General features: G+C 44.7%; 1 protein-coding gene across 1 annotated transcript in view; it reads left to right on the top strand.

The window, feature by feature from the left end:
• Window positions 1-23,513, top strand: part of WDR75 (WD repeat domain 75) — a 101,138-nt gene that overhangs the window by 62,329 nt on the left and 15,296 nt on the right. Inside the window, exons 17-19 of the mRNA XM_040357132.1 lie at window positions 1,372-1,541; window positions 15,238-15,297; window positions 16,365-16,517. Of these exons, the coding sequence (XP_040213066.1) occupies window positions 1,372-1,541; window positions 15,238-15,297; window positions 16,365-16,517 (383 nt within the window). The remainder of the gene's footprint in view (window positions 1-1,371; window positions 1,542-15,237; window positions 15,298-16,364; window positions 16,518-23,513) is intronic.

Raw genomic sequence — 23,513 nt, 5'->3', positions numbered from 1 at the left:
CCCCTCTTACTTTTCTGGGGACAACCCAAAATTTAGATTTTTATTTATTTATTTTATTTATTTTTTACTTTCAATGCTAATGGTAATTCGGATAAAAAGAGAGGGTGAATCTCCATAACGGAAGCAAAATGAGCAATAAAAACTAATAGGTGTTTTAATTCCTCTTCACTCTATCCAAAAACCCAAAAAATGTTGCTTTGAGTAAGGGCCCGTGAACCTCCGCTTGCTCAGCGGGGATCGCTCCGTTGATCCCCGCTGAGCCGGCGGATGACACTGCGGTTCCTGTTCGAATTGACAGTTCGCACTGCGAGATGCGCACTGATTTGTGGGTGTCCTTAACTTATAATTGACACTCCCAGCAGTTCGCATAGTGCAGTGTGAACTACCACCGGGAGATGTGCAATTTGGGAACCCGCAGTGGATTTGCAGGGTTCCCGCATCGCTGCAGTGTGAACCGAGCCTTACTCCTTTATAATCAAGGATCCCAAGCCAGCTTTTAGTTTTTCTTACTGTATGTATGCCAAAACTTTTTTTTTTTTTTTAAGATAAAGTGGGGAAGGATTATAATGTGGCCAGAACACTCTTTGATCTTTGTCCCACTGGCTAGATTTATCTTCCCTTTATTTCCTGGATATGTAACAGAACAGTGACTGAGAGGAAGTCCCTTTCCATCTTCGAGTTTTCATTGAATCAGCTGTTCCATATCTCTCTCGCCTACTGGTCTGATGACAACTCAAAATATTCTTCTTGGTGACATTTGTCACAGGACAAATGAAAAAAAAAAAAAAAATATATATATATATATATATATATATATATATATATATATATATATATATATATATATATATATATATATATATATATATATATATATATATATATATATACACACACACACACACCATTTTTAAAAGTTTTCTTAAGCTCTCAGGAAGTCCTAAATACTGGATCCATTTTTAGCAGGGGCAATAGCTGGCCTACCACTTTAGTCTTTCATTTGGTCAATAATTTCTATTCACCATAGTGATACATAACTGGGAAAGGGTCAGCTTTTGACACTGCTAAAAAAATTAGTTTTTTGCATATTGTTCTCATTACTTTGAAATGTAACATGGGAAATGTAAACCTAAATATACATAAATATGTAAATATAAAAGCATGCGTTTCTGCATGTTGGTCCATTATCCAGAGAGTTTAATTTACTGACATTAAGCAGTGATTTGTGGGCAATGACCCTGTTGCCAACCAAAAGTTGGTGAAAATAAAAACAAAATCTTTAAATTGTATTGAATAGTTTGCAATAAGTTGTTAATTATGATTTCTGTGGGTATTGTAATACTAATGTACTTTGACAAATTATTGTTTCAGTGTTCATATTCAGTCCTATGGATCCTATGCCCCTATATGTCCAAGAGAATGTCTGCCAAGACAGTGTTCAGTGTTCTGTGTTTGTGCCAAGGATTGTGCCCGCATCTGTATCTTTGGTAAAGCACAGCTGGCTCGTCAGATCCCAACTTTATTTCCTCACAGAATCTCAGGTAATGAAGTAGCTGATTATTTATGTACAGTGCTGGGCAAATCGCACAAATCTGAGAATTTTTTTTCTCTCAAGACCTCATTTACACAGGTGGCTGTAAAAACATGCATTTGAGCTGCAGTTTTGCCTTAGGGCCCTTTCACATGGGGCGGATCCGTAATGATCCGCCTCCGTGTGTCCGTAAGCTCAGCGGGGATCGCTCCATAGATCCCCGCTGAGCCGTCGGATGACGGGGCGGTCCCCGCATACTGTGCAGGGACCGCCCTGTCTTTTCTCCACTCTCCCCTATGGGGGGATCAGATGAACACGGACCGTGTGTCCGTGTTCATCCGATCCGCAGACGGAAACAAAAATAGGACATTCTTCCGTTTGCAAAATCGGATCTTTGCGGAGGCGAGTGATTACGGGTGTCAGCGGATGTTTAGCCGCTGACACCCGCAATCACATAGGGACCAATGTATGTCGCTTTTTCATCCACAAACGGATGGATGAAAAAGCGTACATACGGTCCGCACGTCTGAAAGGGCCCTTACCCCCAGTCACTCACCTAAAAGATGAAACAAATGTGTTCTTTAAAGCTCAGGTTTGTCAAAATGTTGGCAATTATGTTCATTGAGGTATTTTTTGAAATCTTACTTTTCAAAAGGAGTGTACTCATTTATGCTGAGCACTGTATCTGTGTGTTGTGGTGCCCTGCTTTGCAAAAAAAGGTTCATGTGTGAGCCATCACCTTACTGCCACTTCTGCTTACAAGAGCAACCGGAAACTTTAATCCGTTATTGCTGCTTTCCCACAGTAACTTCACCTCCAGCCACCTGACCCTCACCTGCTGCCAACTGTTTGGGTTCCATGAGTATTACCCTAAGCAGTTGCAGCATATCCAATTGTAAATAGAGGGGTGGGGTCCTGCCCCCCTAGTCACACTTAACTAATGACCCTGGGGCTGCTTAGCGAACGCCTGCTGATTGTCTTGATTTCTGCAGCCTAGAGTCTTGTTGCCCATCCTCAGAGTTCTCTCTAACTCTGTCATATGTGGCTGTATCCTTTCTCCTTTCAGCTGAGGTTTTTACTATGGACATGCAAGACTTTGGCCCAAATCATTTAGTTATTTGCTCTTGATTGCAGAGGCCACAAGTGCATTCCTACTGCAATTTCTTCCAAACTGAGACCGTTTCGTCCATTATCAACACCAATGTGCATCGTTTTCAAACCATAGGTTCAGCCTGTAGCTTCTACCAGTGGCCCCCTTCCACGGAGAGCAAAAATGGAGAGTGACACAGCCAGCACACAGACACAACTGTGCCTCCTCCCACTTGCATTTTGTTCAACTCCATCTTCCCTGCCGTCTGTGACTCTCCATTTACATGAGGATGTACTGCATATCCAGGGGTTAGTTTTTTAGCACATCTCAGGTCAGTGTTCTTTCCACAGGAGAAACTTCAGACGTTTCGGACTCAGATTTAAACTGTCTGGTCCAGTAGCTGTCTGACTTTCTACTTTTGCGATAAAATCCTGCGGCTGAATGTAGCCTCCTTCGAGGCAGTTCCATTTGACCATTTTTTTTTTTTTAAATAGATTCCTGTAACACAGCATTCTGTTGGTCAAGTCAATCCGGTCTCTAGACATATTGGTTTGCTGGCAAGGACCAGGTTGTTCTCGGCTTGGTGTCTCAGGAATCCATGTCTGAATTGTTGGAAGTCCTTTTCTTCCCAACTTTTGGAGGATCCCTATGATGGATGCCAGCCTGTTGGAGAGTCCTGGGGGCCCTGTCAGTGCAGGGGACTTAGGAAAATCTGGTCTCCTTTCTTACCTCGGTAGCACAGCAGAAATGTTTTTCGGCAATGGCCAGGCAGTGCGCCGTCAGACATAATCCTGTCTCGGCGAGTGACATACCTAGTTTTTATCCAATCTTAACAGACTGTGAAGTTTGGATTGTTGAAAGCTAATACAAGCAGTTGCTTATCATTAAACAGCATTGTGATTAAAACAGTGTGATTAAAACATATCTCTTCTCTACCGACAATATTGCCTATTGGGCAGCCACAATTACGGCTGCATGTATTTTATTTTTTATTTATTTTTTTGAATCAAAAAGGTTTTTATTGCTCACAAAACATACAATGAAAGAATGACATCTTACTGTGTTCCAACAGTCACGACAGCGAAATTGCAGGTCAAACAACAAAAGTACTAAAAGAAATCATTTTGCATATTCAAAATACCATCTCGACCAGCGTGACACAGTTTACAGAACTCCCTTCCCCACCCGCCCTTCCACCCTCCATATAGCCTGCCAAATGACCAGGAAGGAGACCCTGTCAGTTAACCTCTGCCCCTACATCCCCCCAAGTAGCCTTGCCTGTACCAGCTCCAAGGGGCTCAGTCCAGGTGTCGCGAGCCATGGATCCCAGAGTTTAAGAAATTTCCCTGCATTCCCTCTGTGTTGGTATATGTACTTTCCCATTAATAGCGTTCTACCCACATGTTGTACCCAGGTCTTGGTCGAAGGGGGTTCCCTCGACTTCCAGTGTAGGAGAATGCGCTTTCTTGCCTGGAACAGTGCCCTGGCGAATGCCACTCTGGTCACCTCTTCCACTATCGCCCCCTCCAAAACACCCAGCAGGCAACAAAGTGGGTCCTGTGGAACGTTGGTCCAGAACACTGAATTCAGCGTAGCCAGGACCTCCGTCCAGTATCTATGCAACTTGGGGCAACGCCAGAGTAGGTGAATCGGATCTCCCTGGGCCGCCCTACAGCGTCCACACAACGGGTTGGGAGCCCGGCCCGTTCTGAAAAATCTAACCGGGGTGAAGTGCACCCTTAGCAATATGTAAAGTTGGGAGAACCTCTGTGACACATTTAGCGAGCAGGTATTCACGGCCTGTAGCGCCTCCTCCCACAGCTCACCCTCCATGGGTCCCAAGTCTGTCTCCCACTGCTCTACCACCCTCATGGGATGCCCCTCCAAAAATAACAGGAGCATGTTGTAACATTGTGAGATCATACCCTTGGTATCCTGTGCGGAACACAGTGTACGGAAAATGGGCGTGGAGGACTGGGCCCACTCCACAGCTGCCCCCTGAGCCCTCACTGCGTGCTGCAGCTGTAGGTAGTAGAACTGCATAGTGTACGGCAGCCTAAATCTGGATCTTAACTCACTGAAAGGGAGCAAGGCCCCTCCCCGAAAGACCTGTTTAAGGTGCGTGACCCCAAAGGAACTCCACCTGTGTCCCTGCTCGATTTTGGCCAGCTCCTCATAGGAGTCATTCCCCCAGATGGGGCTGAACTCGGTGAACCCTGCCATATTTTGAAGTTGCTTAGCCTTATTCCATACCTTCTGAACCAGGGCATACGTGGGCATGCGTTTATTGGGTTTTTGAAATTTACGAGCCTCCAACCCCTCAGGTATCGTAGCTGCCCCCGAGCCCCGCAGCATAAGCCTAGCCGCCGAGGCCGCGGGCAGTGGTCCCATGGCCCTTATTAAGTGCTGAAGCTGTGCCGCTAAGTGATATAACCAGGGATTGGGTAAAGCAAGCCCCCCCCCCCTCCTTCGGGCGCTGTAGTTGTTCTAATTTTATCCTAGGGGTTTTGGTGTGCCATAACAACTGTCTGAAGTGAGAGTTGACTACTCTAAATATTTTAAGGGTAATGACAATAGACGTGTTATAGAGAAAATATAGCAGTTGTGGCATCAGTATCATTTTAATAAGATTTGTTTTACCCGCTAGTGACATTTTCAATCTGTTCCAGATATGAATTTTATCCCTGAATTTGGACAGCAGGGGGTACACATTCAATTTGCAGTAGTCCATTATTACGGGGGATATCCAAACCCCCAGATATTTGAAAGAAGGCACTACAGGGACACAGGGCACGAAAGGCTACTCCCGGGCGCTGGCGCCCCGTCTATGAACATCAGGGCCGACTTTGTCCAATTAATGGGTAAGACCCGAGAAGCGGCCAAAGTCAGTGATGATGAACATGACCTGCCGCAGGGACTCTTCCGCATCCTCTAAGAAGAGGAGCATGTCGTCCGCATATAGCATGATTTTTTCATGCATGTCGCCGTATCTAAACCCCCCAACCGCCTCGCAGCCCCTCACCAGGGCCGCAAAGGGCTAGATAGGTTTTTTTTTTTTTTTTTTTTTTCAGTTGGAAAGAAGATAGAACTTTTGTTTTACATTTAAAGTGGATGTAAACCCAATTTTTTTTTTTTTTTTTATGTCACAATGTAGAGAATAGATTTTTTATCATCTGTGCCCTTGTCTTAATCCAGCTCTGAGCAATCCACTTTTATTGTTCAGTGAAAATTAACAGACTTCCAGATAAAATACCTGTCTAAATAAAAAGTCCTTTCCGTCCCCTTGCTTCGAGTGACAGGATTTTTACATATCTCGTGCACTAGCTTGGACACATGCCCATTCCTGGATGTTTATCATAATATGGGGGGTGATTCACAGTTCATTGTGAGAGGTAATGTATGTCACTCGAAGCAAGGGGACGGAAAGGACTTTTTATTTAGACAGGTTTTTATCTGGAAGTCTGTTAATTTTCACTGAACAATAAAAGAGGATTGCTCAGAGCTGGATTAACTGTGTGTGGAAAGACTGGGCACAGACGATAGGAAATCTTTTTCTCTACATTGTGACATCAAAAAATAAAAAAATGTGGGGTTTACATCCACTTTAAGTGTTTTTCTTCTACCCAATTGAGATTATTCTTCACATCTTATCCAGCAAATACTTCTACTTAACACTGTGACAAACCACAAAAGCAACTTGCCAATTCCTGTTTGTAACTCTTTTAGAGAGGCATGCTCAGAAAGTGTAAAGGGATAACTGCATACAGAGATGCAGACAACTGTAATAATCTGACATGTTTAAATCCTTCCCAACTAAATCAAAAGTAGTAAAAAGTTTGGTCAGTAGATGGGCTTTATGCACTTACCGACCGCCTATAGCAGATGTACTGTGGCAGGTCGGCTCCTCCAGTGGCAATAGCCACTGGAGGAGGTCGCGTGCGCCGCCGGAGGCGTGATAGCACACTGATTGGACACATGGGAAGGCCAATCAACGTGTCCGGCGGATCCAATGTCTGCTGGCCAGCCGTAATCGTTACCGGGAGAGGCAGAACAGCGATCTGCCTATGTATACCAGGCAGATCGCCATTGTGACAGAGGAAAAGATGGAGATCTTATGTTCTTGCTAAGCAAGGACACTGATCTCTGTCTTCACCAGTGTTGTTCATCTTCCTTAGGCCTGGTGTGGCAAAATATGAACTTTGTGCAGCTGGCTGAGCTGACAGTGACTGCTGCTGATATTGCTTGTAATTGTAAAGCTTAAAGGACTCCAATTATCTGTCTATAAGCCTGTTATATATTTATAGACAGATAATTGGAGTCTTTTAAGCTTTACAAGCAAGCAACAATATCCGCACAGCAGCCAGTCGGTCAGCTCAGCCAGCCCAGTAGCACAAAGTTCATTCACCACCACCAGACCAGGCAGGCCTTAGACTAGGCCGCTCCCCCCCCCAGTTCCAATCGGCTCCTCACCTGGCTGCGCAGGGGGCAGGGCCACAGTCGGTCGGTGCTGTCTGCTGGCTTGCGCAGGGGCCACAGTTGGTGTTGGTGAGGTGAGTGTGACTGATGTCTGCTGGCTTGCTGGCCTAGGTCCGGACCGGTGGTGGTGGAGCGGAGCCTCAGCAGGGGACGGGGGAGATGTCGGCGGCTGAGGAGGACTGGAGTGACTCAGCAGGTGAGGACTAGACTCTGAGGAGTTGAGCGCCAGACTCCCAGTCTCGTCCCGACACAGTGACACCGTCCGTCAGTCACACAAGTCACATCTGCAGGCGGCCGCGGGCGGGAGACTCCAGGGGCGCGTGCATGCGCAGCGCCACCCACCCACGAGTCAGTCCGACACTCACATGACCCGCTGGCGACCAATCATAGTGAAGAACATGATGTGCAGTGCTGCATCATGTGATGTGACCCACCCAATCACAGGCCACTGGCCAGCTCCTTCCCGCCGGCCCTGAGAACAGACATGACCCCAGACTGCCCCCACCCGCGCGCTCAATGTAACTCGGTAACACCGCCAATGTAATGGGAACGGCGTTGCCAATGGGGTAAAAGTAATCCGGTAGATTACTAGTTACCCCTTGGAGGCCAATCGTTGCGTAACAGCTAGGGTTGTCCCGATACCACTTTTTTAGGACCGAGTACAAGTCCCGATACTTTTTTTTCATGTACTCGCCGATACCGAATACCGATACTTTTTTTAAATGTCATGTGACAGTTTTCAAACCACAATACAGACTAAGGATATTTTCTTTAGAATTATGAAGAACTCTAACTCAAGACATTATAAAAGAATAAAAATGAGTAAAAATTAATAAAAATGTTTTATTTGCTTGTCACGCAGTAGTAAAAAACTCAAAGAATTTTCATAGAACATGTTGATAAATACAAAAAAAGTATTCTATTTAGGCATCGGGAGCATTTGCGCGAGTACAAGTACTCCCGCAAATACTCGGTATCGGTCCCGATACCGATACTAGTATCGGTATCTGGACAACCCTAGTAACAGCGTTTATTTAAACGCCGTTACTTATAACACTGGTCTTTACCCAGTCAGAGCAACCCCCACATAGTTAGAAAGCACCCCCTAGGGACACACTTAACCCTTTGATCGCCCCTAATGTTAACCCCTTCCTTGGCAGTGTCATTGGTACAGTAACGGTGCATATTTTTAGCACTGATCACTGTAATGTCACTGGTCCCCAAAAAAGTGTCAAAAATGTTAGTTGGGTGTCCAAAACGTCCGCCGCAATGTCGCAGTCCTGCTAAACATTGCTGATTGCCGCCGTTACTAGTAAAAAAAATGTAATAAATAAAGATGGCATAAAAATCCCATAGTTTTGTAGACGCTATAACTTTTGTTCAAACCAATATATACGCTTAATGGGATTTTTGTTTACCAAACATATGTTGCTGAATACATATTGGCCTAAAGTCCAACCTATGTGTGTGATTTATAGGTCAGTATTACATTGTATATTGCAGTTGTTCAGGTGCTTATCTAATCGATTCCCCCCCCCCCCCTTGCTGAAACCATCCTTGCCGCTCTTGCAGTAAAGAACCCTCTACACAGTTTATGGTTAAACCTCTTTTCTTCTAATTTTAGTGAGTGGCCACCTGTCTTATTAAACTCCCTTCCGCAAAAAAGTTTTATCCCTATTGTGTGGTCACCAGTATGGTATTTGTAAATTGAAATCCTATCCCCTCTCAAGTGTCTCTTCTCCAGAGAGAATAAGTTCAGTGCTCGCATTCTTTCTTCATAACTAATATCCTCCAGACCCTTTATTAGCTTTGTTGCCCTTCTTTGTACTCGCTCCATTTCATCCTTCCTGAGGACTGGTGTCCAGAACTGGACAGTATACTCCAGGTGAGGCCGGACCAGAGTCTTGTAGAGCGGGAGAATTGTTGCTTTATCCCTGCAGTTCATCACCTTTTTAATGCATGCCAGTATTATGTTTGCTTTGTTAGCAGCAGCTTGGTATTGCATGCTATCGCTGAGTCTATCATCCATTAGGACCTCCAGGTCCTTTTCCATCCTAGATGTTCACTCCCTAGTAAGTAGATTGCACTCATTTTTTTGCCACTCAAATGCATTATTTTACATTTTTCTACATTAAACCTCATTTGCCATGTAGTTGCACACCCCATTTATTTGTTCAGATCTTCCTGCAAGGTTTCCACAACCTGCGGAGAATTTATTGCCTGCTTAGCTTAGTGTCGTCCGCAAATACAGAGATTGAGCCATTTACTCCATCCTCCAGGTCGTTTATGAACAAATTAAACCGGATTTGTCCCAGCGCAGAACCCTGGGGGACCCCTCTGACTATTCTGAGGATTCCCCATTTATCGCCACCCTCTGAACTCGCCCTTGTAGCCAGTTTTCAATCAATGTACTCACCCTATGGTCCATGCCAACAGACCTTACTTTGTATAGTAAATGTTTATATTATTATTTGCAAAATCCAGATAAAACATGTCTACGGGCCTCCCTTTATCTAGATGGCAGCTCACCTCCTCATAGAAGGCTAATAGATTTGGTTTGGCAAGAATGATTCTTCATGAATCCATGCTGATTACAGCGAATGATACAGTTTTTTCATTACTAAAATCTTGTATATAGTCCCTTTTCATCCCCTTTTCATCCCCTCCAAGAGCTTGCATACTATTGATGTTAGGCTAGCTAGTCTGTAATTCCCAGGGATATGTTCTTGCCCTTTTTTTAAATATTGGTGCTACATTGGCTTTTCTCCAATCAGCTGGTACCATTCCAGTCAGTAGACTGCCAGTAGAAATTAGGAACAATGGTCTGGCAATTGCTTGACTGAGTTTTCTAAGTACCCTTGGGTACAAGCGATCTGGTCCCGGACTTATTAATGTTAAGTTTTCCAAGTATATTTATAATTCTGTTCTCTGTTAGCCATGAGGGTGCTTCCTGTGATGCATCATGAGGACAAACACTGCAGTTTTGGTTACTGGTTCCCTTGTGAAGATTGAGAAAAATAAATTCAATACCTTATTCATCTCCACATCATTTGTAACCAGATGCCCTTCCTCATTTATGGGGCCAATATGCTCTGTCCTCCCTTTTTTTTCTGTTTATATACTTAGAGAATTTTTTATTACATTTTTTCTCTCCTCTGCTATGTGTCTTTCGTGTTCTATATTAGCCGCCCTAATTGCACCCTTGCATATCTTGTTGCATTCTTTGTAAAGTCTGAATGCTGATAATGTTTCCTCAGCCTTGTATTTTTTTGAAGGCTTTCTCATTTGCTTTTATATGCATTTTTACATTGCTTCTTTCCAATGCTTCTTTCCTGGTTCTTCAGGAGAGGTCAGACCATACCTCAAAACCACAAACTAACAAGTTCTGTGTCTGGAACTTGTTTTCTCTGCTTTAGTTGGCATAATATATTTTTGTGCTTTTTCAATTTTCCAACACCTGTGTCCCAATACTTGGATGTTCTCACATCTTTGACCTTTCAGCTTTTTACCTTTTTGGTTTAATTTTTCCAGTGGAATTTAAAGTGATATTAACCACTTAAGGACCGAGCCTGTTTTTCAGACTCTGTGTTTACAAGTTAAAATTTTTTTTTTTTTTTTTGTTGCTAGTAAATTACTTGGAACCCCCAAATATTATACATTTTGTTTTCTAACACCCTAGAGAATAAAATGGTGGTCATTTCAATACCTTTTGTCACACTGTATTTGCGCAGCGGTCTTAAAAGCGCACACCTTTCCGCTTGTGGAATGGCGTCAAACTTTTAACCTTAAAAATCTCAATAGGCGTCATTTAAAAAATTCTACAGGTTGCATGTTTTGAGTTAGAGGAGGTCTAGAGAGAGAATTATTGCTCTCGCTCTGACGATCGCGGTGATACCTCACGTGTGGTTTGAATCCCATCTTCATATGCGTTCGCTTCTGCGCGTGAGCTCGTCGGGATGATGCGCTATTTATTTATATTTATTTTACGTCCTTTTTTTTTTATTATTATTTTAACACTGTTTTAAAAAAATAAATAAAAATTGGGTCACTTTTATTCCTATTACAAGGAATGTAAACTTCCCTTGTAATAGAAAAAAGCATGACCGGTCCTCCTAAATATGAGATCTGGGGTCAAAAAGACCTCAGATCTCATATTTGAACTTTAAATGCAATAAAAAATGTTGCCATTTGAAATAATGACAAAAAAATGTCCCTGTAAGACGTATGGGCGGAAGGGACGATTTGACGTCGCTTCCACCCTGCTGTGATATGGAGACAGGTGGGGGCCATCTTCCCCTCACTCGTCTCCATGCACAGCAAGGGAAAGCACCGGATCGCCTCCGCCGCTACCGGCGGCTCCGGTAAGCGCCGGAGGGCACTGGAGAGCAGCGGGTGGGGGGCCCCTCTCCCACCGCCGATAAGTGATCTGGCGGCGTATCCACCGCAGAGACCACTGATCTTGTAGAGAACCGCCCACTCAAACATATCGCGTATAATGACCCTGGGTGGTCCGGAAGTGGTTAAAGGCTCTGTTTGTAATTAAAAAAAAAAAATGTATACAATAAAAGTTAAAGCTTCCTACAGTCCCTACCCAATGCTATGCTCCTCTGACAAGTTTCACTTGATTGGGCTTGTTCATAGAGGTCAATTATACCAGAGCAAGTGCAGTGTCACTATGGTCAGATTGTACTGCTGTGGCTATGATCATGTACAATGGCTGGATGCTCTAATATCGCTGTATGTCCATGCTGCCAGACATTAGCTCTGATCACCGCCACAGCAGTACAATGTCAACAGACTAGTGCTGCCCATTGGTGTCCTTAATCACCACCACACAGTGTCACTCCTCAAAATTATCAGTAACCAGGATCTACTCTACCACTCCTACGCTGACGACACTCAACTCTACTTTCGTATCAACAACAAAAAGGACCAACACCTCAGACTAGAAAAATGCCTCACTTTGATAGACAACTGGATGACAGAGTCTCCTTAAACTCAATGGATCAAAAACAGAACTCCTTGTGCTCCACGCAAACAAAAAGACTTGCTAGGGCGACATGAACGCCCCCGCCCATATTGGGACAGACCATTACCCCCAGCACCAAAGTCAAGTCTCTGAGTCATCTTTGACTCCGACATGACAATGGATGCTCAAATTGGGTCCGTAGTCAGCGGATCCCACCATCTTCTGTGTCTGCTACAAAGACTCGTGCCGTTCATCCCGGAAAAAGACATTGCAGTAGTGGTAGGTACAATAATCGACTCCAGGCTCAACTATGCCAACTCCCTTTACCTCGGTCTCCCAAAATACCAGATTGCCCGTCTACAAGTCATCCATAACACGGCGGCACGACTGGTAACGTGGTAAAAAAAACTGGGAATCAATTATCCCCTCCTTGAGGTCCCTCCATTGGCTGGCCGTAAAGGACTGAGTCACATTTAAGGCCCTCTGCCTGACGCACAAATGTGTACAAGGAACCGCCCCCCAATTTCTTTGTGAGAAAGTAAAATGCCACAACCCCAATCGCGTTCTTCGGACCGCTAACCAAGATCTACTACAAATCCCCAAGGCCCGCTACAAGACCAAAAAAGAACGAAGATTTGCAGTCCAAGGACCTCGACTGTGGAACGCATTACCAACTAATATCCAAACGGAAGTGAATCATCTGGCCTTTAGGAAAAACTCAAGACCCATCTTGTCTGAAGGCTAAATAGAAGGAAATGGATACCAATCGCCTTGAGGCGATTCAGTTCGCATTTGTAGCGCTATACAAGTTATTCACTCACTGCCACACCAGTCATATTGGCCCTAATCACTGCCCCCTCAGTGTATTTTTTATTTATTTTTGTTCTACTGGAACATTATCTGAAGAAAAGAGATTTTGTGGGTAAATTTGGATAATGCCTAAAAAGTATATAGAAATGAATGTTTTCCTTGTGACTCATCAGGACATGAACTTGGAGCCCCATCCAGTCTTCATTATCTTGCTGAAAGCTGTATTTTAAGATTATACCTGCTTTTGCAAACATTTATATACTATATTGACATGCAAAGCAGCCATACTCTGTAAGAGGTTTATCTTCTGCACACATGGGCAGAATTTACTATATTTTGTTGCTATCACAGCCACTTGGCTAGAGGAAAGGTGAAGTACTGTATGTGTGCCCTTGCACTTGTTCAGCAGAGATTTTCTTGACTTTTTTTTTTCCAGCAGTTGATTAGTCTGTGTTAAAATAATAAAATATATTTTAAAGTTGATGATGATCTCTGCAGTTAAAGTGGTTCTAAAGCCTAAATATTTTTTACCCTAATGCATTCATTGCTTTCATTAAAGTGTTTGTTACCCCCAGAATTTCATATTCCTGAAATTTGAAAAAAAGTATGTTATAATTAGAAAAATAATAATTCACTATACACAAATGTTTTGCCTTTCATTTCAATTTTAAACTGAATGGGTTGTTTTACAAGCTGAGGGTTTACAATCACTTTAAGTTAAAGAAATGTTTAGGCATCAGTATGCCCCCTCACCCCCCCCCCCCGACTTATCTGAACACTTAATTTGATCCAGCGCTGTGCACATCTGCATCTCTTTTCTCCCCTCACTCCGGGTCTTGCTGGCTTTGCTGGGGGCATCGGGAGCCTTGGCTCCCACTGCTGTCAATCAAAGCCAGTGTTGAGGGAGAAGGGGGTGAGGCTGAGTTCCGCTATGTGTGCCAATGAGAGTGAGCACACAAGTGCCCCCAAGGGAAGCAGCTTCCCATGGGGGCACTGGATATAGAAAAAGAGACAGGAGTGCTGGCAAGGGACCAGAGAGGAGAAGGTTTGGTGCTGCTGTGTGCAATTTTTTTTGTGTTTTTTTGTTTTTGTGTTTTTTTGTTTTTGTGTTTTATTTTTTTAAATTTACCTTTACAACCACTTTAAATATTTAGCTCCTAAAATAATGACCGAAATTAACCACTTCCCTCCCGGTCAATAGACAATTGACATCCGGGAAGTGGTTGTAAAATCATGACTGGACGTCTATTGACGTCCTGCAGGATTGCATGCTGGCGCGCGCCCAGCACGGTGATGCGGGGTGTCAGTCTGACACCCTGCATCTCCGATCTCGGTAAGGAGGCTCTTTACCACGTGATCAGCCGTGTCCAATCACGGCTGATCACGATGTAAACAGGAAGAGCCGTTGATGGCTCTTCCTCACTTGCGTCTGACAGACGCGTGTAGAGGAGACCTGATCGGCGGCTCTCCCCCCCCCCCCCCCCCCCTCGGGTGCCCACACTGGACCACCAGGGGAGCCTACACTGGACCACCGGGGAAGGGGGCAGTGATAAAAAAAGAGAAAGATGCCAATCGGTGCCCACAGATGGGCACTGACTGGCAACATAGGCACTGGGATAAACAAGTGATGCCCAGTAATGCCCTCAGTGCCACCCCTCGGTGTCCATCAGTGCCACCCCTCGGTGTCCATCAGTGCCACACCTCGGTGGCCATCAGTGCCACCCCTCGGTGGCCATCAGTGCCACCCCTCGGTGGCCATCAGTGCCACCCCTCGGTGGCCATCTGTGCCACCCCTCGGTGGCCATCTGTGCCACCCCTCGTTGTCCATCTGTGCCACCCCTCGGTGTCCATCTGTGCCACCCCTCGGTGTCCATCTGTGCCACCCCTCGGTGTCCATCTGTGCCACCCCTCGGTGTCCATCTGTGCCACCCCTCGGTGTCCATCTGTGCCACCCCTCCGTGCCGCCTATGAGTGCCTATCAATGCCACCTCATCGGTGCCCATCAGTGCCGCCATATCAGTGCCCGTAATTGAAGAAGAAAACTTAATTATTTAAAAAAAAAAACATTTTATTTTCAATATTTTTGGTCTTTTTTTAGTTGTTGCGCAAAAAATAAAAATCGCAGAGGTGATCAAATACCACCAAAATAAAGCTCTATTTATGGGAATAAAATGATAAAAAAATTGTTTGGGTACAGTGTAGCATGACCACGCAATTGTCATTCAAAGTGAGCCAGCGCTGAAAATTGGCTTGGGCAGGAAGGTGCGTAAATTGCCTGGTATGGAAGTGGTTAAAGTGATCTTACATTCTGAAATATGTATCAAAATTTAATTGCATAATGGTTTCTGTGTTGCCTTTCAGGACCTTTTAACGTTCAGTACAAAGTCGCCAGAAGAGAGCATGGAACCAATAATTAAACAAGTAAGTGCTTACCACATTTAGACCTTATACTGTAGGTGCACTTTAGGGACAAATCAAGGCAAAACATTAAAATCTGTTGCACATTCGAGCCGTGGGTTCTGCAGCCAATCGTACAGAAGCTGGCTGATGGGGCATGACCGAAAACTGTCTGCCAATTTTGATCTCTGTCAGCACTCTCAGTCAATGACCAAGACCGCTGATCTGAGTGTTCTGGCAGGAGGGGGCATTACCTTTACAACCCCTTTAAATGGGGATAAGTATGTTCCTGTACATTTAGGTCCATCCCAGTGTGTGTTCGATGTGACGTGAATTTAGCTCTATAATTCTTTTCATTTACCGCCAAAGAACAATGCAAAACAAATTCTCCTACTCCTGGCGGTCGTAGCGATACCACATATGTGTATGTTATTCATTGTTTGTACCTGTGGTAGAGCCAAGAAACAATAGTGCACATTTTTTTTATCTTGCCTAAAATACACTGACCGATACCAAGTAAAAAAAAAAACATAACCTGCTATTTTAAATAAAAAAAATATATATATTTTTCAGATAGTTGTTTACAAACATCCTTTAGCAAGGAGAGAAATGTATCTTTCTCCTTTCAAGAGGAGAGTGATTATTGGGGTGTGCTGCACAGTGACTTATCACAGTGATCATGTGATCGAGAGTCTGTCCTTCCTGCTCCTGATTCTTAGTACGAAACCCAAAGCGATCAACAATGGCTCAGTCTCTCCGCTGGGAGCACCCTTTCAGCCCGAAAGCATGTATGCACATATGTGGCCCCACAGAAGAAGATCCACTTCCATGAGACCACATATATGCTTATGCCCAGAGGTAATGCGTTAAATAAAAAATAGTTGTTGCAGTCACAGTTTTGTATTCATCCTTACACCTACCTTAGTAGGTATGTATTTTTTTATATTTTTTTGGTATTGATATTCAGCATGTAGGCTATATCATGTAAATCGTATTTGCTGATTAGAGTTAAATGTTAGATGAATTATATACAGGTTTTAGCTGTCGGTATGGAATATGAACCTTTGCAGTGATTTTATTTATTTTTTAAGATGGTATCAGAAGAAAGCCTGCCTTACACACCTTTCTACACGTTGTTTGGGAAGAAGCAGCAACAGAAACCAGATAATCCAACCTGGGGCTCGGTGGACTCCGAGAAAACGCACCCTGCTGGACATACAACTCAGACAGCTGCAGTTAAAGAGGTATTTTTTTTTTTTTTTAGGCACATGAGATTATATAGTTGCATAGTTAGTCAGGTTGAAAAAAGACACAAGTCCATCCAGTTCAACCACAAAAAAAATAAACAAACAAAATAAAAAACATAGTACAATCCCATACACCCGACTCCATACCCACAGGTTGTCTATGTATTTTAAGTATTTATATTGCAGGACATATTTTTCTACATTTGACATTATTCATAGCAATCTTTACCTTGAGATTGTGGGAAAAATTGAGCGCCCAGAGGAAACTTTTTATAAACTCGCCATTTAAAACTTGTCTAGCCTTATTTATTTTGGGCTATTGAAGCCCAACTGTAGGTAACTTTTTTGTGTAGTGAGGAAGAAGGGTCCGAAAGCTAAGGTTGAAATTGCTATGTTACCCATTAACCACTAGAGGACCAGCCACCGCTGTTATACTGCGGCAGGTTGGCTCTTCTGGGCAAATCGCAGTAGCTATACGTCACACATGCTTTAAGACCACTAGGGGGTATGCACCCACGGTGCGATGTCGGAACTGATGCACGTGCCCGGCGGCCGCGATGTCTGCCTGGCACCAGCAATCGCTCCTGGGAGAGACAGAACGGAGATCTGTCATTGTAAACGGACAACAGATCTCTGTTCTGTGAGGGGTGAGGAGACTAATCTGTTGTTCATACGAAGTATGAACAATGATCGGTCTTCTCCCCCAGGCAGTCCCATCCCTCCACAGTTAGAATCACTCCCCAGGACACTCATTTAACTCATATATATTTTGAAGACGTTATAACTTTTGCGCAAACCAATCAATATATGCTTATTGCAAATGTTTTTGTTTTTTTTTTAATACTGCTTTTTTTCCCCCAAAATTGCTGTTCTTCTTTTTTTTTTTTTTGGTTTTTTTTTTTTTGTTTATAGCGCAAAAACAAAACAAAAAAAAAACAGGTGATCAAATGAGAAAAAAAAGGGCATCAATTTTGTTTAGGTACAACATCGCACGGCCCGCGCAATTGTCAGTTAAAGCAACACCGTGCTGTATCACAAAAAATGGCCTGGTCATTAAGGGGGAAAATCCTTCTGGGGCTGAAGTGGTTAAGATTTCCCCTCCCTTCCTCTCCAAAATCTTTGAAAAAGGGGACTAAAATGTAAAGAAATACATGACAGTAGTTCTGGCCCTTCCTTCGCTGCATCCAAAACTTTAAAATCCCATTTAGATACCGGCATGCAGTAAAATGCATTTTTATCATGTTACCACAGTGCGTGATAACGAATGCACTGGAGTGCCATTCGCTTTGGATGGCACTCCTATGCACTGTACAGTAGTGGTCTATGGATAAACGCAACACCATGCACATGGCAAGTGTTGCATTAAAAAAAATGCATGTTCAGTCTTTCTTGCGGTCCTTAACGGACACCATTCTTCTGATTCTTCAGTGGAAAGAAAGATCTGTCATGGGAGCCTTACCTGCGGGTGGTTGCGCTTGCGGGGTCCCCGCTTCCCCTCTGCTGACTGGTATATCCTCCTCTCCTCCCTGGCTGGGCTCCCTCCCCAACTTTACCTCCCAGTTCCTGGGGCTTGGGCTGACTTTTCCTGGCATCCCTAGGTGGGAGGAGGACCCGGAGGACCTTCTCAGTTGTACCTGCAGGTGTGCTTTACTGAGGCCAGCACTTTTCCCAGTGATACATGGCCATTGTGTGGTGTACCTTCACATTGGCTTGTATAGGAGCAGGCTGGGGAAGTGCATGGCGGTCATTTTCTTCCAGCTGCATGGGAGCAGCCATCTTGCCGGTGATCCTCCTCTGACTGGATACAGACTCTGGGACAAAAGAGCATGCTTTCTGAGGCACGGTCAGCACAGCAGCATCCACAGGTGTCCTTCGTGTTGGCACCCACTCCTCTGGTGGTCGGGTGGTGGTGAATCTTCCCTGGGGTATCTCTCTCTCTCTCTCTCTCTCTCTCTCTCTCTCAATCTCTCTCTCTCTCTCTCTCTCTCTCTCTCGTAGTCTGTGGTGGTTGGGGGGTGTTTTGTTCCCTCCTTCCCCCTGGGTGTCCTAATTTTTGACAATGCCTTGCCTGAGTGGGTTGGGCCATATGGAGTCTTAAGCGTATGTGTCCCCTCGTGATCCCTTTATCAAGGCGATGGCTTCTCAGGGTCCTCTGTCCCCCTAGACGTGCTGTTGGTGGTCCTGGAGTTGTTCATCTCCGACGTGGAGGCCGCATTCGGGTGTAAGGCAGGCAGGAATTGCCCCTCCCTGTCACCTGCATGTTTGGATGTCTTCCGCCGACGTAGGCACTGTGTTTTCTGCAGGCCCTGAAGATGCCTCCCCTGATTCCTCAGACAGCAAGGTTAAGTCCTCTGCCCCTGTAAGCGCACAGAGGGAAGCGCTGGTGGCTGCATTGATTACTTCAATGCGAGAGACTTTTAAAATTGAGGACTCAGCTGAGGCAGCCGACCTGCCTGTCCCCTTTGGTACGCACAAACCGGTTAGGCCTGTTTGTCTACCATTTTAGCCTCTCTTTATGTGCAATATTTATTTATTAAACAACAATGTTGGAAACTAGTTATTCATTGTGTTGTGTCTCATTTAAAATCCCAGGACTGTTTAGGTTTTTCCTTAACCCGCATACTTTGATATGTTTATTTACAAACATTGGGAACATCTGAAGCATCTTTTTGTGGTTCCAAAGTGCTTTGTGGTACGTTACTCCTTTGAGGAGGCCCTTCTAAAGAAGTGGATTTGGCCTTCTGTGGTGGCTCACCATATTGTGAGCCTGAATAAAGCAGCAGTGATACTGGTGGTGGGGGTCTCCCTCTTTTAAGGATCCTGCCGACCGATGGGAAGAATCCGTCGCCTGCTCTATTGTTTCCAAGGTGTGGGGTCATCTCTGCTGGTTCTCAACCCATGGATCTCCCTCATTCCAGTCAAGTGGGTCCGCAAACTTGTGGCTGGCAACAGGATAACATTTATTTATCTAGCAGGGCGCATGCGCGAGATCGCTGGAAATGGAAGCATAATCCCTGCGCTCCGCGCAACCAGGCTCCGATATCCCGGCTTACAGAGAACCATTTCCTCCCAGACATTCTGGTCCCAGCACCTACGGTCGCGGACATCGTCATGGAACCCTCGGGTATGTACCGCCAGCACAAAACTAAGCAGAAGAACAAGCAGCAGCTGAGAGTGTCTCCTACTGCGAGGAAGGGCAAGATGGTGCATGACCCTCCTGAACATGACACCACAAGACTCTCAGCAGGTGATCAAGTCTCCCCCTCAGACAGCTTCTAGCAGTTCCCCACGGATCTGATGAGCCCTGCTACAGCTGACCCAGAGGGATTGCTATCTAAATTCTGTTCCATAATGAGGGACGAGATAAATGCAGCCTCACAAAAACTTTCCTCTGAGCTCATGCGGTGCCTTAAAGAGCTAGGCCACCGTTCAAACCAGCTGGAGCACAGGATGGATTTAAATACCACTGTGCTGGAAGGCCATAAAGAGGTGGATAAAATTAATGCTGAACTGGACAGCTTGCGTGATGAATTAGAGGACGCAGAGAATAGGGCCCGCAGAGATAATCTTCAGATTCGTGGGAGTCCATAATTGACCTGCAGGGTACCGCCTTAGCCTTTTTTCAAGAATTAGTGCCTAAGATCCCTCTGGAATTTGACCGCATCCATAGGTCCCTAGCACCAAAACCTACTGATGGCCCTCCTAGGGATATTATAATGAATTTTCACTTTTACTGCCCCAAGGAGCAACTTCTACAAGCGGCGAGAGAATGTCCGGATCTTTCCTTTTAAACTCATTCCCTTCAGCTGTTTGCGGACCTTTTGCCAGTTACCATTGCAAAGAGACGGAGCCTGAAACCTTACCTACAAATCTTGCAAACTCGGAGCATTAAGTATAGATGGGGGTTTCCCTTTAAACTTTCCTTCTCTTACCAGGGCCGCCAGTTTCAGGCATCCTCACTGCCTGAATTACGACATTTCCAAGATTTGCATTTGGACCTTCCACCATCTCAAACAGATCCGTCCTCCTCATCCTCTCGCCCACGATCGTCTCAGCCTCCTCGCAAACCATCTCAAGCGTCTCAAAAAGGATCCCAGGCGCAACACTTTCAGGATGTCCCCATCGGCTGATGAACTGGACTTCCTTTGAGGCTTTCATTTTGCCAAGAGCCTGGGTATAATTTCATGCTTTCTCCTTTTTGTTGTTTACTTAGGCTATGGTTGCTGAGACAAAGCCAGTCTCTTCTTGGGACCGGAGTGGCTCTCCTGAACCACATTGTCAGTATCTATTTTTTTTTGTTGTTTATGAAAGGAAAAATAATGATAGAAAGGACAGAGGAATTAGACAGTTTACATTTTTTTTGCGGTTGGCGGTGCTGGGGGAGGGGCGGCCAGCCTGGGACGCCCAATGTGTTGGATAGCGGTCCTGGCTGGAGATTGCCCGTGTCCGGCGTGCTGATACTTTCCTCCTGACTCATGTGTTATGCCATACGCCGCCTGCCTTGGTTACAGATTTGTCCCATGCCTATCTTGGTCATAGACTGTATCCTTGTTTTTTTCTGTCCATGGTGGAAGGTGTATGAGCTATATTGCTTTGTACATTTTAGTGTGATGACACCGTTTATCTTCTTATTATTGGAGTGTTATGTTACGGACTTCCCACTGAAGATTGACCTAAGATGTGATTGGTTTCTCCTCACTTGGGATTCCCTGATTTTGATCCGGGACCCGGAATGGGGGGGGGGGTGCCAAATTCATTAGAAGTGTTGGATTTTTTTCCCTCTACTCTATTGATGCTGTCATGTTCTTGTTTTTGTTTTATGTTTACCATTTATATTTTTGCTGGGTGCTCACATGAAGTTTTGATTATTGTTTTAAAATATAGCTGAATGCTCCCCCACAGTGTCGGCACTCGCTTGGGACCATGGTCCTGGATAATTTCCAGGCCTTGCCGTGGGCCTTTTTTTCCCCACTCATTGATGCATTTTTGCTTTACCAAAAATCCTTGATCAGAGATGCTCTTGGATTTCCTGTATTTTTTTCTCTTGTTTTTTTTCTCTATCTTTCTTTCTTTCATTTTCTTATAATTCTATCTCTTTTTTCCCCCACTCTAAGTCCATGGGGCCTGCATCCGGAACCACTACTATGCTTTTAACATTTTTCCCACCATGGCATTAAACTGGTGATCACTGAATGTTCAAGGTATGAAATCCCCACAGAAGAGAGTGAAGGTCTTTAAGTATCTAAACCGCATATAGACCTAGCGTGTCTCCAGGAGACCTATTTCTCTTCCACCGCCTACCCTAAGTACTTTAGTGCACAATACCCTCAGGTTTTTCTGGCCATGGGCCCAACTAAGCAGAGGGGAGTCCTCATAGCGTTCCTTAAATCTGTCCCCTTCCATTGTATCAAACAGCGGATCCAGATGGTAGATATCTTCTGCTTTAGGGTACCATCTATGGCACAGAGCTCACTATAATGACCTACTATGCGCCCAACTCCAATCCTGGACCCTTCTTTACCCATGTCTACTCCCTATTGACATGCCACCAAAAGGGTACTCTCTTACTAGCATGAGATTCGAACGTAGTATTGAATCCTGTTATGGATAAATATCCCTCAGAATGCATAGCCATATCACCAGCAGCAAAAAAAATGCCCACTCTATATCATGATCTGGTAAACCTCTGGAGAGAACTACATCCACTGAGTAGGGAATACACATACTACTCCCACCCACATTACTCTCACTCCAGAATTGACCATGTGTTCATGCTTAGAAAACATCTGACCCTGGTTAGTTCAACGTCTATTCTCGCTGCCCCGTGGACAGACCATGATCCCTACAATGTTAAACACATGCGAGTCTACCTCTCGGAAGATCTATCGTCGCACCTTGAAGGCTCATTTTGCCTGGTACGAGTCTCTAGATGTCCGTCCACATTTCTTTTTCGATGGCTCGGGTTTTGGCTTGTCTCTAAAGCGTTGTTGCACTACAACTTGCCTTGAATGCCATTTTAAAGGCAGTTTCTGCACTTGCGGTCGTCTTCTTCTTCTTCTTTTTTTTTTTTTTTTTTTCACATCACATTTCTTGATCTGCAAGGAGTTCATCATGTGGCACCTCCTGTGTGTTCCCTGTTGCTGCTGTGGGACCAGAACTTGGTTCTTTCAGTCCTTCAGAAGAGACTCTTTGGGGGAGTTTGTGATATTCCCCTGCTTACTGTTTCTCAAGGATTGCCTTCCTGGTTGCCATCACTTTCGTGTGGTGAGTGTCAGAACTGGCTGCCTTATCCTGTAAGTCTCCCTCTCTGATCTTGCACCAGGATAAAGTGGCTTGCTGTCCATACTTTTCCTTACCTTTTTGATGGTGGTGTTGGATTTTCACGTGAATGAGGAAATTGTCCTGCCATTTTCATGTGGTCCAGGCAGTTTGCGTTCCTGTCTGCTACGGCCTCCTTCCGGAGGTCGGAGTCTCTTTGGGCTCACGGACGGTCCAAGAAAAAGCCTGGCAGCCTCCACTGCTACTATATTTGGTTGGGTTTGGCAGTCGATTGTACTGGCATAAGCTATTATGGGTCGGGCTCCTCCCTTGCCCGTTGTGACACACACCACCAGGTCAATTAGTGCCTCCTGGGTGTATAGACCTCAGGCCTCTGTGTCTGTCTCAGGTTTACAAAGCGGCTTCCTGGTTATTTGTGCCCACTTAAAGGGGAGCTCCACCGAAAAGGGGATGTTCCACTTTAAGCAGTCCGGGTGGTGTAGGTGGTGCTATAAACCCCATGGTCAAGAATCAGAAGAGCTGTGCCTGTTAATATACTCTGAGAAAAGGATTTTATGGTGAGTAATATTTTTTTTTCCCCTTAATTACAATGAACTGTCAGCCCATTCAAGTGAAAGGGATCTTAAAAGGTTGGGATTTAATCTATATGGCTGCTACACATTGCCAGATAAAAAAATATATAATAAAATCTTGATCTAAGGCATATATCAGGCA

The sequence above is a fragment of the Rana temporaria genome, chromosome 6, assembly GCF_905171775.1.
Source record: "Rana temporaria chromosome 6, aRanTem1.1, whole genome shotgun sequence".
Classification (NCBI taxonomy): Eukaryota; Metazoa; Chordata; class Amphibia; order Anura; family Ranidae; genus Rana; species Rana temporaria.
Note: the sequence above shows the minus strand (reverse complement) of the source record. Positions and strands in the feature narration are given on the sequence as shown.